We start from the raw sequence: 16976 nt of genomic DNA on the forward strand, positions 1-16976 counted from the left end.
CAGCCTCTGTGGAGGAGGCTCGTGAAGGATGCTACTGGGCAGTTGGAGGCAGTCGCCCTCCAACAACAACGGAGGGCGGAGGAGCGACGCTCAGAACAACGAGCGGAGCGCCGGGTGGCTAAAGCACAGCAGGTTGGCACAGTAGGGGGCACAGGTGGTGCATCAGCCAGTCATCTCAGTCAGTCGACCCGTGGCACCTGGGTCTGCCCAGTGACCTGCCAGCGGGCGTTCGACACTTCACGTGGCCTCACGGTGCACATAGCCTGGCACAAGCATCGTGGTGACGTCACCGCCACTTAGTGGCGAATGGCGGTTGTTGTGTATGTATGTATATGTGTGTGTATGTGTGTGTGTGTATGTGTGTGTGTATGTGTGTGTATGTGTGTGTATGTGTGTACGTTGAACTCTTTCTGTCACACCACCACCGCACGTTGCCCAACCGTGCTGAAAGACAACAACAACAAGCGGCAATTCTAAAGAGTTATCGGTGTAGTGTGTGTTCATCAGGTGAAGGGACGAGACTGTCTCGAGGACAGGCCACTTGTGTTGTGGCCGAAACGTCGTGAGAATTTTATCGTGTTATTTTATTTTATTAATGTATTACTTTATTCTCATTCTACGTGGTGACTTTACCGAAAGAACCAAAGATGAAAACGCGTGTGTAGTGACTGCGACTGTCACCGCGTGGTGCCGGGCTTACGAAGCCACGGCGGACGATGCGTTGGCATCACGTGCGGCCCGCTCACCGGGCGTGGCGCCGCCGGTCCTAGCGGGGGGCCTGGCTGAGCGCCGGTCGGCGCGGAGGCACCGCGAGCGGCGTGCGGCGCGGGCCAGCCGGGGTCGCGTTGGGGCACGACACGCCGGTTGACCCGCCGGCACGCGGCCGGACGACGTTGGAGGGGGGCTGCCGGGCGGTCACGTGGCGTAGAGGAGCTCTCGGGGAGCTTTCGGGAAAGAGGCGGAGAGATCCGGAAGGTGGGCGGGGCGAGGGGCGGAGCCAGCCCCGGCCCGGGCCGATGTGACGGGGGCCCCGCGAGGGCCCCGGGGTTCTTCGTGTTGCCGGCGATGAAGATCCACGTCGGGGGGAGGAGAAGCCTCTAGCCACGCGGTCTGGGACCCAGCTCAGGGTCCGGGCCGGGATAACGAGCCGTGTCCGGTGCTGCCGTAGCGTAGCTAGATGGGCGTTCAACACCCAAGCGTGGCTTGTGTTATGTTGAGTCGGTGAAGTGGTGTTGCTCCCGAGACAACGTCTGCGACTCAGTTGGAGTCGCTACATATGTGTATATAAAACATGTAATAATAGTAGGGCTTTTACCCTTTTTTTGGGGAACAAAACTGAAACCTTTTTACAAGGATTCATGCTACTGCATTAACCACAATACCTGCAGTCAAATTGCAAACAAAAAACACACTATGATAATATTTATGTGGCATTGTCCTTGAAACTGATTGGTCCACACCAAGGGACGGCTTTCTTTCTAAGGGACAATGCATCATATATTATCATAGTATGTGTTTTGTTTGCATTTTGACTGCAGGTATTGTGGTTAATGCAGTAACATGAATCCTTGTAAAAAGGTTTCAGTTTTGTTGCCAAAAAAAGGGGAAAAACCCCTACTATTATTATTACATTTTGGTACTGGCAAAGGAGGTCTAATGAAGATAAAAAACATGCATTTGAACAAACGCAACAATCATCCGGGAAAATTGTTCTCGGAGCGCAGCTAGAAAAAAAAAGCACAAACGTTTTAAGAGACGCAACATATCATTTACTGCAGATAGTTTCACATCAATCACTCAATCTCGGTCTACGCTCACCGCCACTAATGCCAGACATTGTGTAACAGGTAAGAGGCGTAGCCCTGCAATTCTTACCCGTGCCACTGCTGACAGATGGGGCTCCACGAGAGGGGGCTCTGGAGAGCCCCTTTGAGGCGGGTGGGGGGGGGGGGGGTAATTTTGACTCTTTCACGTTGGCCAGACGTCTTCGAAGAGGATTTTGTACACGATACATATATACGTTATGAACCTGTGACCAATGCCGACTGTTACACTTCTAATAGGATACTCGTAAGCAATGCGTTAGGCTTGACAGGAATTGAACGATGTGTTGTACCGCACATTTTCCACGAATGCTCAGACCACTTTGGTGTGTGTGCATGTTGTATACTCCCCACAGGATTATAAGATAGGCGTCGTTGTGGTCTCATAGTTCAACAATCTTTAGGATCCGACGGTGCATTCCATAACTAAAGGTTAATCCTGTTCATTATGATGTCGTTTTTGGTTGCTTAGTACACTGAGTGAACGTATTTCAACGGAACATGAAAATGACTTTTTTTATGTGACTGAGCGTACCCAGCTATATTTTCACATAGCTCAGTGCCATGATACTACTACTCAGATGTATGTTCCATTAGAAGTTAAGATTACGGTTAAAAGTCACGACTTACTTGCACGCACTTTACGTCGGTAACGCTAAACACACAAACGTTCATTGTGAACGATCAAAGACAACTGTCTGACGTTGTGACTTAAAAAAGTGTTTTAACAGAAATTTAGGCAATTTAAAACAACACGTCATCACAATTTCTTGGCTGTACGTTCTGTTTGTGTGTAACCAGTTTTCTGCGGCAAGACTTAAAGTCAAATTGTGTATACGCACTCAATAAAATGCATCCCACGACAATTGTTTTTGTGGAATTTCTTTTTTAAAACATGAACATTTAAGTTTGTAGTTGGCACGTTTTTAACGCGGCAATGAAAGTTGTTTAAAAGTCAAAAGCCTCTGTCTCTCTCTCTGTCTCTCTCTTCTCGTCTCCACTGTCGCTGCCCGTCGGAGCTCGGCGTCTGCGGCTCCTCTCATAGGTGGGCGTCCCCGGCCCGAACGCTCCCAGGAAGCCCTCCTGTGTGGCAGCAGAGAAACAGAACGAAAAGAGAGCCCCATCATCATCGTCATCACACAGCTGCTGCTGCTGCTACTCAGCCCCGAGCTGTAAATGCTCTGCTGATACGCATGGCATTGTCCTTGTGCTGGTCGCCTTTTGGCATTGTTCTCTGATCTGGTACTTGGTGGTGAGTCACTGGTAGAGAGACACTGGGTAGTGAGACACTGGGTAGTGAGACACTGCGTAGTGAGACACTGGGTAGTGAGACACTGGTTAGTGAGACACTGGGTAGTGAGACACTGGGTAGTGAGACAATGGGTAGTGAAACACTGATACAGAGACACTGGGTAGTGAGACACTGGGTAGTGAGACACTGCGTAGTGAGACACTGGGTAGTGAGACACTGGGTAGTGAAACATTGGGTAGTGAGACACTGATACAGAGACACTGGTTAGTGAGACACTGGGTAGTGAAACACTGGGTAGTGAGACACTGCTAGTGAGACACTGGGTAGTGAGTCACTGGTACAGAGACACTGGGTAGTGAGACACTGGGTAGTGAAACACTGGGTAGTGAGACGCTGCTAGTGAGACACTGGGTAGTGAGACGCTGATAGTGAGACACTGGGTAGTGAGACACTGCTAATTAGACACTGGGTAGTGAGACACTGGGTAGTGAGACACTGGGTAGTGAGACACTGCTAATTAGACACTGGGCAGTGAGACACTGGGTAGTGAGACACTGCTAGTGAGACACTGGGTAGTGAGACACTGGGTAGTGAGACACTGCTAGTGAGACACTGGGTAGTGAGACACTGGGTAGTGAGACACTGCTAGTGAGACACTGGGTAGTGAGACGCTGCTAGTGAGACACTGGGTAGTGAGACACTGGGTAGTGAGACGCTGATAGTGAGACACTGGGTAGTGAGACACTGCTAATTAGACACTGGGTAGTGAGACACTGGGTAGTGAGACACTGGGTAGTGAGACACTGCTAATTAGACACTGGGCAGTGAGACACTGGGTAGTGAGACACTGGGTAGTGAGACACTGGGTAGTGAGACACTGGGAAGTGAGACACTGGCTAGTGAGGTACTGGGTAGTGAGACACTGGGTAGTGAGACACTGCTAGTGAGACACTGGGTAGTGAGACACTGGGTAGTGAGACACTGCTAGTGAGACACTGGGTAGTGAGACACTGGGTAGTGAGACACTGGGTAGTAAGACACTGGGGAGTGAGACACTGCTAGTGAGACACTGGGTGGTGAGACACTGGGTAGTGAGACACTGCTAGTGAGACACTGGGTGGTGAGACACTGGGGAGTGAGACACTGGGTAGTGAGACACTGGGTAGTGAGGCACTGGGTGGTGAGACACTGGGTAGTGAGACACTGGGTAGTGAGACACTGGGGAGTGAGACACTGGGTAGGAGTCCAGGCCATAGAGAAGACTGCTTCTACTGCTGTATCTGGTGTAGGCCGACCAGTTCTCAAAGACAAAGCGTGTGCACTGAGCGACTTCCGAGACACGTCGAGTAGAAGGCTTCTTATTTATTAAGAGCACACGGGGCGACACACTTCGTAACACAGCTGCACATAGACGATCCTAACACACAGCCCATCTCCGGCATACGCTGCGCCAGCTGTCCGACTAGCGTAGCGGCGGCGGCAACGGAGAGGGTGTTGCAGAACAGCCACGTGGTCGGAGACGAAGGGATCACGACGAGCAGAGACGCAGCCAGGACCCAAGACCTGCTAACAGCCCCGAACCTCTGGTTTCGGTCTCCCTTATATATGCCGGGCGTGGCCAAGCTCCACCTCTGGCCACGCCCCTTTCCAAGCTCCACCTCTGGCCACGCCCCTTTCCAGAACCTTCGGGCTGGTTCATCCCCCGCTCCTCCTGATGTCGAGGGGAAATGGGCGAGGACTGTGGCTCATGCAGCTGCAATTGGCTGCTTTGGGTACGCGGTCCAGACCTATCCCCATAGACCCTGGCTCACAAAGTAGGTGTTCAGGCTGGCTGAGAAAAAAGCGACAGGCTGACTCTCATCGTCTGCAGCATCCCACGTCAGAGAATGAGGCTTACCGCAGCCTTCGCTCGGAGGTTCGGAGAGCCGTGAGGCGCTGTAAGGACGGTCGGTTGTCGCGGGTTGCTAAGGAGATGGAGTCTGCCTCAATGGCCCATGATCACAAATCGCTCTTTAATTCCATAAAGTAACCTGCAGCACCACACTTATTACTACAATTAGGGGAAAGAACGGTGATCCAATCTCCGACCCCCAGGAACGGGTTTGCAGATTTGCTGAGCATTTCTGTGAGGTCCTGGAGGAGGGGAAATCCCTCAGCCTGGAAAACATCGTGGCACAAAGTGGGGATGACCCTGCTGAGGCTGCGGTGCCTCAAAGGTGTCGAAGAAGTCACCCCCTGTGAGTGGCTGGCTGAGGTACCATCTGTTGAGGAAGTACTTAAGGCGATCCAGAACCTAAGACCAGGAAAGGCAGCGGGCAGAGATGATCTCCCAAGCGAAATGCTGAGCGAGGGTGGCGTTTGTTGAAAAGTTTTGTCCACACAGTACACGTCTTTTGGCGTTGCTGAAACCGTTCGTTGCCCGTCCCGCGCTCATGTTGCTGCTGTGATAGGTTATTGTCTTTTATAAATTAGAACGGTGATCCTTTATTTATTTATTTATGCATCTACGTAGTTGGTTTACGTCATGTTATTAGAAATGGCAGTACGGGGATTCAACCGCTAGGTGGCAACTGCAGCATTGCTTTGATGATCCGGAGTAAGAGAGACGCCTATTAGCATTGGACACGGAGTAGACGACGGAGGTAGCTCAAATGACAGAGGACAATTATTTACTCATTCAGTTTCTCAACGGGGATAGCTACCCCCCCCCCCCCAAACCATCAACAAAAGCAGTGGCCATTTATCCCCGCGGCTGAATCATTTTGGTGGCGCACGCCAGCTTTACCACGTTCGCCGCTTGTTGCAGAAATTCACCGTTCAAATCCGGCACTCACCCTGCTCACGGCTGCCGTTGCATTAACCGTAAACATACGCGCCTTCCACTTGACAGTCGGATGTTAAAGACCTCACAACGTCTGTCGCAAGATCACGCCATTGTGTGCTGCTGTCACGGTCCCGATTTGCCAAATAAAAAAAAATGACCCGCAGATTGTAATAGACAGCACTCGTAGAAGACCCCTATGGCTGAAGTATGGCAGGGGCCTCCTGAAAGAGTCATGATACTCATTGAGGTTGTCCTTGATAAACAAGCGAACACCTGGAATTACACGCAATTTGGATGACTCTCAGCGGCGAATAATATCTGAACCGGTCCTAGGTCCACACTACTTCACAACCCACACTGATCAGCATGGTGAAGTATGGTCAAACAACCTAAATGACCCAACATGGTGTAATCAGACCATTATTCAGCAGTATTTTCACGAAAGGGCTGGTGGGAAAGCATGGTCCAACAATTCCCATGACCAATACTGTTGGGGAATCCTTCATCCAGCGGCGGATTGACAAAGTGCCGCATAAATCTTTACTGGCGTGCTGCATCAGCAACCGTGATAAGCAGTGCATATGAAGAAAGAAACACCTTGATTAAAAAAAAAATCTTTAACTTAATTTTTTGCCCAGCTGTCCTTTGTTGACGACGTTTAATGGCGCCGATGCATGTATAATCCATTAACAAGCAAGCAGAGTTGGTGGATAACACAGGCATTGAGATGCCATGCTGTGCAGCCGCCCACCCACCTCCAAGGCAACTGAATGCTGTGTGATCTGTAGCAGACAGTACAGTTCAGCAGTTTTCAAATAATTAAATCGTGGACATTTGTCAATCCACTGCTAGACAGATGGATGCGTCTGCCATGTTGGTCACGATGGTTGTATGACCATACTTCGAGGTGGCGAGATGTTAACTACCTCGCTTGGTATATAGGAGGTCGTGGGTTAGATCCCGACCCTTACACGTGTATATTTGGAGTTTTAATTTCTCTCTCATCGTGGTCGCATGGATTTTTCTCCGGGGCCTCCGGTTTTTCCCTCTCCACATTTAGAATCAACGTGCGTTTATAGAGTATTTGGCTGCTATAAATTTCCCCATGATGAGCCACTTCGTTAAGCTATCATTTGTGATAGCCAGATCGTTTATAAAAAAGAGCTATATAGCTCTGGGCCTTACCTGGTGAAATATATATTTTTAATTTAGTTTATATGGTGGAAGCCAGGGACTAGTTCAGATATAGCTCCTCACTGTGATGTTAGCCGTGGCTGGGAGTTGAACTCGGGTTCAATCGTATGGTGTGCGGACCACTATGTATTTTATAGCTTTATTTTGGTGATTTCTAAAACAGATGGTTAAGCCATGTTTCTTGCGGAAGTGCGGAGTTGGCCTGATAACTTGAATCTAACTTGTCTTCTGGTTGTTATTGTTTGTCTTGCATCACACTGGGATTTTTGCACACAGCGTTGTAATACGGTGTTTTTTTCTGTAAGATTTGCTGGTTTATCCAGGATGTTTCTGTTGCGCGTCGTCGTCGCTTTAAGATGTTTCTCTGTTCATACTTTGTTGCGGTTGCACCCGACTCAAGAGCCGCATGGCTCACAGGGCTACACCTAATGAATGAAACTTGAAAACTTGAAACTGCCCTACATGACATCATAACAAGTCTGGACCACTGGACGGGTTCCGCAGGATTGGAAGGATGCCCTGGTGGTCTCCCTCTTTAAAAAGGGGGACCGCACAGACTGTAACAACTACAGGGGCATCTCACTCCTTAGTGTGCTGGTAAAGGTCCTGGCTAGGATTATTTAACATCGCCTTGCCAGGCATGCTGAGGAGAGGCTTGCGGAGCCCCAATGCGGTTTCAGGAAAGAGCGGTCCTGCACAGATGCCATGTGATCTGTCCGTCTGCTACAGCAGAGGTGTAGGGAATTCCAACAAGACCTACACATCTCTGCTTTATTTACCTGGTCAAGGCCTATGATACCATCAGTAGGCCTGGGCTCAGGGTTGTTCTACGTGCTTTCGGAGTCCCTGACCTGCTGCTCACGATCATGAAGGACCGTCATGATGGTGAGCAGGCCTGGGTAAAACTACGTGGCCGGGAGTCGCAGCCATTCCCTGTACACCTTGGGGTGCGACAGGAATGTCCACTGGCTCCCACATTATTTAACATCTATTTTGACCACGTAGTTTGTGAAGCCTTTTCATCTGGTACAGATACAATGGGAGGCTGATTGATGCCCGGGTGCATTCAAGGGATGGCTCCCTATTTCTCAAACATGTTATTGGTGGTGGTGTTGGCGGTGGGGGTGTTGGCGGTGGTGGTGTTGGTGGTGTTAGTGGTGGCGACGGTAGTGGTGTTGGTGGTGGCGGTGGTGACGGTAGTGGTGTTGGTGGTGTTAGTGGTGGCGACGGTAGTGGTGTTGGTGGTGGCAATGGCGACGGTAGTGGTGTTGGCGGTGGTGACGGTAGTGGTGTTAGTGGTGGCGACGGTAGTGGTGTTGGTGGTGGCGGTGGTGACGGTAGTGGTGTTAGTGGTGTTGGTGGTGGCGACGGTAGTGGTGTTAGTGGTGGCGACGGTAGTGGTGTTGGTGGTGGCGGTGGTGACGGTAGTGGTGTTAGTGGTGTTGGTGGTGGCGACGGTAGTGGTGTTGGTGTTGGCGACGGAAGTGGTGTTAGTGGTGGCGACGGTAGTGGTGTTGGTGGTGGCGACGGTAGTGGTGTTGGTGGTGTTAGTGGTGGCGACGGTAGTGGTGTTTGCGGTGGTGACGGTAGTGGTGTTATTGGTGGCGACGGTAGTGGTGTTGGTGGTGGCGGTGGCGACGGTAGTGGTGTTGGCGGTGTTAGTGGTGGCAACGGTAGTGGTATTGGTGTTGGCGACGGTAGTGGTGTTGGCGGTGTTAGTGGTGGCGACGGTAGTGGTGTTGGTGTTGGCGGTGTGTAACCCCTCACCCAGCCTCCCTGCTCCATGAGCCACGGCTTGCGTGTGATCAACAGCACAGCGGCCACCGCGTCCGTCAAGGGCCACGACTTCTCCAAGTCGCCCAGACGACCGGAGGCCCTCAAGCTCTTCACGAGCAGCGCGCAAAACACCACCATGGACAGGACGCCTTCCCAGTTCATGGGCCCGCCGGCGAGAACCTTCCAGGCCATGGTCACGACCAGCCGGAGCGGCTCCGCCTCCCTCGCCAGCTCCTCCGTGCGGCTCGCCAAGTCCGGGATGGAGGCTTCAAGCTGAGCGAGCAAGATGTCCCCTTGGGTGTCGAGCACCTCCTGCAGCTGCTCCACACGCTGCCGGACGAGCCGCTGGGAAGCCTGGAGCTCCGACTGCACCTCCTGCGCCTGCCGCCGCAGTTGCTGCACCTGCCGCCACAGTTCCTGCCAGTTCTTGAACTGCCGCAGCTGCTCAAACTGCTCGTGCTGCGTCAGCTGCAGCTGCTTGAACCGATGCATTAGCTGTAAGTCCTGGAGCCGATACTGCTCCTGCACCTCCTGGAGCTGCTGCTCCTGCACCCCCTGGAGCTGCTGCCGCTCCTGCTGGAGCCGCCGCACGAGCTGCTGTTGCTGCTGCACCTGCTCAAGCTGCTCCTGCACCTCCTGCACATCCTGGAGCTGCTGCTGCCGAAGATTCTCCGCCCGCTGCTGCTGTTGCTGCTGCGCCAGCTGGAGTTGTCGCTGCACCTTCGGGAGCTGCTCCTGCAACTGCTGAAGCTGCTGCTGGTGGTGCTGCTGCAGTCCCTGCTGCACAGGCTGCTGGTGCTGCTGCTGCAGTCCCTGCTGCACAGGCTGCTGGTGCTGCAGTCCCTGCTGCTGGTGCTGCTGCTGTCCCTGCTGCACGGGCTGCTGGTGCTGCTGCTTGTGGAGCTGCCGCCGCTGCTCCGCCTGTTCTGTCAGGTGAGCCACGTAGCCGGAGATTAGATCGGAGGTTACGATGATCAGCAGCTGCATCGCTTCATCCTCCTCCTCCTCCTCGCCGCCGCAGCAGCCGACCCTCGCCTGAATCCCACCCGCAGAATGCGACGCGGCATGGGCAGAGGCCGCAGGCTGCATGGCGGTGTAGGCCTCAGTGGCGGGCGTTGACGCCGTTGTTGCTGATTCCGCTGCTGCGGGGTCGTTGATGTCGCGAGGCAACTGAGGAGGTGGAGGAGGGGGACGAGGTGGAGGTAGAGGAGGTAGAGGAGGCAGAGGAGGTGGCGACTTCGCGCCTCGCTGGGAGCTGTTTGGCTTCTCCCTCGATTCAGATTTGGTTCTCGGTGATGGCGTAGGATCGATCCGTGGATCTATTCGGTATCGAGGGAAATCGATTCCTCCACGTTCAAATCGACTTCGATTGCAAGTCGTCGGTCGATTTTGACCTCGATTCACGATCCGCACGCGAGGAGGCGGGGCCACGTGGGTGGACGTACAGTGCAAAATCAGTTCTGAGACAAGAGTTCATAGTTCATTTATTTGGTATAGCCCTGTGAGCCATTCGGCTCTTGAATCGGGTGCAACCGCAACAAACAAAAAACATGAACAAGAAAACATCTTAAAGTGATTTTGTGACTGTGCAAACAGAAAATACAGGAAAAAAATATCAAAATATTCAAGCAGCAATAGCACCGTACACCAACGCTGTGTGCAAAAATCCCAGTGGGATGCAAGTCAAACAACAACAACCACAAGACAACTAAGATTAAGGCCATCAGTCTAACTCCGTACTACAATAAACAAAAACATGGCCAAAACAAAAAAAACTTTTCGAAATCACCAAAATAAAAGCCATAAATGCAATGTAACAGTGATCATAGGGACTGTGACCGAATTTTTAACAATAAACTACGTAAATAAATTATAACACCAAAATCTAGGGCCATAATTTAGGCCACTGAATAGCAGTGGCAGCTAGGGTTGTACAACTCCTCTAGAGCAGTTTTGAGTGAAGATCTCATAGGTAGTGATTTAAGTTGCAGTTTATTGGCAATAGCATTCCAGACCCTGGGGGCATCAATAGCAAAAGCTCTTCCTCCAGTTTTTGTACGGCAATAGGGAATGTGAAGCTGGTAAATGAGCGAAGACCTGAGGTCAAATTTGTTCTTTGAAACAGAGGAGATCCAGTAGGTAGTTTGCGGAATTTTTTGTAAGTACATCGTGAATAAATAAGATCTGGTGCACAAGCCGTCGAACATTAAGAGATGTTAAGTTTGACCCAATGTAGAGATCACAGTGGTGAGTCCTATATGGGCAGTTCAATGCAAATCTTAAGGCCGAGTGATAGATGGAATCAAGCTTCTTCAGTACAGTACTTGGGGCTGATTTATACACGATGTCACAGTAGTCAAGTAGAGGCAGTATGGTAGCTTTTATCAATTCCAAACGGAACATTGATAGAGACCCACAGACTACTCATAGAGACCCATAGACTGCTCATAGAGACCCATAGACTACTCATAGAGACCCTTAGAGTACTCATAGAGACCCATAGACTACTCATAGAGACCCATAGAGTCACTGCACAGAGACCCATAGACTACTGATAGAGACCCATATACTACTGATAGAGACCCATAGAATCACTGCATAGAGACCCATAGACTACTGATAGAGACCCATAGACTACTCATAGAGACCCATAGACTACTGATAGAGACCCATAGACTACTGATAGAGACCCATCGACTACTGATAGAGACCCATATCTACCGGGTCTCCACTTGACTTTGTATTGTCTAGGAAGTCCACCCACACCTCCACAAACTGCTGGGAGTTGCCTCGCTCTGCCTCACTCAGAATTCTCCTCCTGCTTCACGTTGCCTCCATCGATGTGAAGGTCCCATTTTGGAGTTGAATCATCTTCACATTTTACCTTCACTTCTTCGCTCTTCACCATCACCTCTTCAGATTTCACCTCGATACCTTTAAGTGTCAAAGCTGGGATTTTCCTCCGGTTCGTGTTTCATGAGGGATGGGCTCATTGCGGCACTTTGACTTTCACAAGCGGATTTCAGACTCCACTCCTTGTGGATCTTCTGATGCTTCTGTGTTCTCTGGTGTACTTGAAGATTTTATGAATCTGCAAACGCCTTCCTGCAGAGTGCACCTGAAGGGTGTCTCTCCTGTGTGTGTCCTCTGGTGTACTTTAAGAACAGATGACAGTGAAAATGCCTTTCCACACACACTGCACCTGAAGGGTTTCTCTCCCGTGTGTGTTCTCTCGTGTACTTTAAGATGTGACACATGTACAAACGCCATCCTGCACAGAATGCACCTGAAGGGTTTCTCTCCTGTGTGTGTCCTCTGGTGTACTTTAAGAACAGATGACAGTGAAAATGCCTTTCCACACACACTGCACTTGAAGGGTTTCTCTCCCGTGTGTGTTCTCTGGTGTCTTTGACGATTTGATGAATCTGCAAACGCCTTCCCGCACAGAGTGCACCTGAAGGGTTTCTCTCCCGTGTGTGTTCTCTCGTGTACTTTAAGATGTGACACATGTACAAACGCCATCCTGCACAGAATGCACCTGAAGGGTTTCTCTCCTGTGTGTGTTCTCTGGTGTACTTTAAGATGTGGTGACTGTGCAAACGCCATCCCGCACACAGTGCACCTGAAGGGTTTCTCTCCTGTGTGTGTTCTCTGGTGTTTTTTAAGACCAGATGACTGTGAAAATGCCTTCCCACACACAGTGCACTTGAAGGGTTTCTCTCCTGTGTGTGTTCTCTGGTGGGTCTGAACAACTGATGAACGTGCAAACGCCTTCCCGCACAAGGTGCACCTGAAGGGTTTCACTCCCGTGTGTGTTCTCTGGTGGGTCTGAACAACTGATGAACGTGCAAACGCCTTCCCACACACAATGCACTTGAAGGGTTTCTCTCCAGTGTGTGTTCTCTGGTGTATTTTAAGAGCAGATGACCATGAAAATGCCTTCCCACACACAGTGCACTCGAAGGGTTTCTCTCCCGTGTGTGTTCTCTGGTGTACTTGAAGATGTGGGGACTGTGCAAACGCCATCCCGCACAAATTGCACTTGAAGGGTTTCTCTCCTGTGTGTGTTCTCTGGTGTTTTTTAAGATTATATGATTGTGAAAATGCCTCCCCACACACACTGCACTTGAAGGGTTTCTCTCCCTTGTGTGTTCTCTGGTGTCTTTGAGGATTAGATGAAAATGGAAATGCCTTCCCACACACACTGCACTTGAAGGGTTTCTCTCCCGTGTGTGTTCTCTGGTGTTTTTTAAGAGTCGATGAATCTGAAAATGCCTTCCCACACACAGTGCACTTGAAGGGTTTCTCTCCCGTGTGTGTTCTCTGGTGTTTTTTAAGAGTCGATGAATCTGAAAATGCCTTGTCACACACAGTGCACTTGAAGGGTTTCTCTCCTGTGCGAGTTCTCTGGTGCTGTGTCAAATTTCCAGTCCGATCCGTGTCGTATGCACGCTGGTCGCATTGTTGACTTGTCGTACCGAGCTGCTGTGCTGAGGGCCTTTGCTCCATCAGACCAGCGTCAGCTGCAGACAGAAAATAAGAATATCCACACCATCGACACGTCAGTATCGAGCCATGGAAGAATTAATATATACAGTCACACGTGACTTACACGTCTATATTCATTCATGTATTCATGACTAGCTGTACTACCCGGCTTCGCCCGGGACTTGGATCCACCACGTCCGGCCGCCTTTGTCTCCCCAGTGGCGATGTTCACACCACCACAACAGTTACTCGTTTGAGGCTGAGTCGACCTAGGGGAGGCCCAGAAGCGGTTCAAATAATCATCACCGGTGGTGGCCGTGAGCGGGAATCGAACTCGGGTCGCCGGGTTCGTAGCGTAGCGTAGCGCTAACCGCTACACTACAATGCGTTACGCTTCCACACACACACACAGACACACACACACAGACACACACACAGACACACACAGACACACACACAGATACACACACAGACACACAGACAACGCTAACCGCTACACTACAATGCGTTACTCTTCCACATGCGAGGGTCACGTGACAGATTTGACGTCACAGCTCACTTGTCGTCCAAAAAATCTATACATTATTGAGCTCCCCTCCCCCCCCCCAACAAAAACACAAAAGTGTATTTGTATAATGTTTGCATGGTGTACAGTCTGGAAAGTACCCACATGGAAAATTTCCAGTTTGTTGCATGTCGGGAAGTACGCTAAACATTTTGAACAGACAACACACACAATCACAACTTTGCCTTTTATATATATTTGGAGATGCAGTGAAAAACTTTCCCAAATTCATCACGCGGTTTCAGTTTTTTTATTTTCAGTTTTATTTATTTTGGTTATAGTCCCGTGAGCCATTCGGCTCTTGAACCGGGTGCAACCACAACAAGCAACAAAACAAAAACACGACCAAGAAAATCATCTTACAGTGACTATGTGTGACTGTGCAAACAGCACTGTCATGGCACACAATGAGAGGGCAAATGTCATAAATATTCCTGTAAGCCCTCGCATCTTCAACATTAATGTTGCCATGGAAACGTCGTGGGGTTTTTTGCTTCATTGTAAAAAAGAAAAATTATTACCTGTTATTTTTATTTTCTATCTACGTGACTTTACCGAAAGAACCAAGAATATTAATTCCTGCAGTCACCAAAGTTTTAAGTCAAAACATTCACACACGTTGACAAAGCCTCACCTTGTGTTGTTGTGGGCAGGTCGCTTCTGATAACAAGAGCGGTATAGCAGCTCAAGCGGGCTTGGCCTGCTAACAAAAGAAAATGAAAACTGTGTGAATATTTACAATAAAACAAAGTTACAAAGTGGCGAGCCGGGTGAAGACAAATTAAACTTAAGTGAGATAATTAAAGTGAACGCAATCAGGCGAGGGCAGGAGGCAAGGCCCCGCGTGGCTAGGCCCCGCGTTGTAAAGTTCCAACCTGGACATCGATTCCCATGCTCGCTGCTTCTCAACTGACATCCCTGCGAGAGAGAGGCTCTACCTTGGTAAACAACAACAACAACAACCACCACCACAACGACCACCACCACAACGATGAGAATTTCTCACCTCGGATTTCAGTGCAAGCGCGCACACGACAGCTTCCGGTTGCCTCGCGACAGCAGGAAGTAGTATGACGTCACTTCCCTCCCACCAGCGGCTCACTAACTGAATAAATTATGTTAATGAGACCGGCCCATATGTCGAGGGGTAGGGGCTGGGCGCTGAACCCGTCGCAATAAACTCGCGACGGCTTTAACGGATACATTATGTTAATGAGCCACCAGTCACTGGGCGTAGCTTTGCCCAAATAAGGATTGCCACTGGACCGATATCGGCAGTGACACAAGCGGAGGTCACGTCACGCTCAAGAGCGCTGTGGACGGGGGAGGGGTGAATGCCTTGGTGACATGATGTCACTAGCGAGGTACACCTCACCCTGGCGTTTCACGCCGATGAGGTATTGCAGAGTGGTGACGTCATAGAGTTGGAGTTTAAGTTGATTTAGATTCATTTTCCATTGCTCCCTCCCTTGGGTGTGTGAGCCCAGCTACAACAACGTGGACATTATTGTGTATACACTGTGCGTGTACACTGTGCGTGTACACTGTGTGTGTACACTGTGTGTACACTGTGTGTATACACTGTGTGTGTGTACACTATGTCTGTATACACTGTGTGTATACTGTGTGTGTGTACACTGTGTATACACTGTGTGTCACTGTGTCACTGTGTGTCGCTCTGTGTCACTGTGTGTCACTGTGTGTGTGTCACTGTGTGTGTGTACACTGTGTGTGTACACTGTGTGTGTGTACACTGTGTACACTGTGTGTACATTGTGTGTACACTGTATAAAATGTGTGTATACACTGTGTGTACATTGTGTGGGTGTACATTGTGTGTGTACACTGTGTGTACACTGTGTGTGTGTACACTGTGTGTGTGTACACTGTGTGTGTATACTGTGTGTGTACACTGTGTGTACACTGTGTGTGTGTACACTGTGTGTGTACACTGTGTGTGTATACTGTGTGTGTGTACACTGTGTATGTACAGTGTATGTACACTATGTGTGTATACACTGTGTGTGTGTACACTGTGTGTGTACACTGTGTGTGTGTACACTGTGTGTGTGTGTACACTGTTTGCGTCCGCATTGAACCGAACCCCCGGCAAGGCCATCTACTTAACGTTGAGAGAAAATTCACACGAAATCTCCTTTTCAATGAAGTCTTCCAGATGTAAATTGATACAAGCTTTTAATGAGTAAATAAAATCATCTAATTCAAAACACAACACAAGTCAAAGATGTTTCATTTTAAAACTTCAAAACGGAGCATGGGGTACTTGCGTGAATGCGTCCTTCGTGTGCAAATGTTGTGACTTTCCTGGCCTGAAGGCCGTCAATGTGTTGGGCCATTAAATGGTGCACAGTGTCTCAACAACAGCAGTGGGGTTTGCTTCAACCGATGGTTACGAACATCCAGACGTGAATCAGCAAGGAGCATTTCTAGTCCCAGTTAGACAAAATCTACGTCAACACGTAAGGCAAATTCATAATAAAGGTTTTTGGGTTAGATCGCGTTTATTTATAAATGTGTCGTAACCCTCCACCACCCGACACGGCCAATCAGCAAAAAAAGTGTCACGTTGACAAAAGACAAATAATTCACTCTTCAACACACCGGTGGGCTAAAGTAGTGAATTATTTGTCTTTTGTCAACGTGACACTTTTTTGGCTGATTGGCCGTGTCGGGTGGTGGAGGGTTACGACACATTTATAAATAAACGCGATCTAACCCAAAAACCTTTATTATGAATAATATTGGTCGCGAAGGCCTACGTGTTAAACGTAAGACAAAACTACAATTCGTGTTGTAGAGAATGTACCTCCTCCTATACGTGTAACTTTTAAGTGGTACGCCTTGTAACTGATGAATGATCCGAGCGTGCTCCCTATTTCAAAGATGATGAGTTGCTCCAGAGGGAGACGCTTCGTGAAACACAAAAGTACCCTTTGACCTGCATCACAAGAATAACGGGTCTCACCCGAGTTCTCTGTACAGGTTACTTCCAAACGCACACACACACTTTGTCCTAACATCACTTATTCAATG

At 49.7% G+C, this 16976-nt stretch overlaps 2 protein-coding genes across 2 annotated transcripts; both read right to left on the reverse strand.

Moving 5' to 3' along the window:
- Positions 1-2689: 2689 nt before the first annotated feature.
- On the reverse strand, positions 2690-10156 carry LOC142908604 (uncharacterized). The gene is made up of 2 exons (XM_076059373.1): positions 8861-10156; positions 2690-2906 (listed from the first exon to the last, which is right to left on the reverse strand). The coding sequence occupies exons 1-2, from the start codon at positions 9956-9958 to the stop codon at positions 2772-2774; spliced, it is 1233 nt and encodes a 410-aa protein (XP_075915488.1). The 5' UTR covers positions 9959-10156; the 3' UTR covers positions 2690-2771.
- Positions 10157-10336: 180 nt separating this feature from the next.
- On the reverse strand, positions 10337-13378 carry LOC142908630 (uncharacterized). The gene has a single exon (XM_076059397.1). It carries the CDS (start codon positions 13376-13378, stop codon positions 11879-11881), a length of 1500 nt encoding a protein of 499 aa, XP_075915512.1. The 3' UTR covers positions 10337-11878.
- Positions 13379-16976: the final 3598 nt, after the last annotated feature.

This window comes from Petromyzon marinus, unplaced genomic scaffold (assembly GCF_048934315.1).
Source record: "Petromyzon marinus isolate PM22_M1 ecotype Great Lakes invasive population unplaced genomic scaffold, UKy_Petmar_22M1.pri1.0 PM_G_Scaffold_10, whole genome shotgun sequence".
Taxonomy (NCBI): domain Eukaryota; kingdom Metazoa; phylum Chordata; class Hyperoartia; order Petromyzontiformes; family Petromyzontidae; genus Petromyzon; species Petromyzon marinus.

Bases quoted from the DNA above. Each gene is read 5' to 3' on its own strand.
- LOC142908604 (XM_076059373.1), bottom strand. From the start codon at position 9,958: ATGCAGCCTGCGGCCTCTGCCCATGCCGCGTCGCATTCTGCGGGTGGG. The intron at 2,907-8,860 runs GTGAGGGGTTAC...GCTGCCACACAG, and splicing joins TCATGGAGCAGGGAGGCTGG to GAGGGCTTCCTGGGAGCGTT.
- LOC142908630 (XM_076059397.1), bottom strand. From the start codon at position 13,378: ATGGAGCAAAGGCCCTCAGCACAGCAGCTCGGTACGACAAGTCAACAA.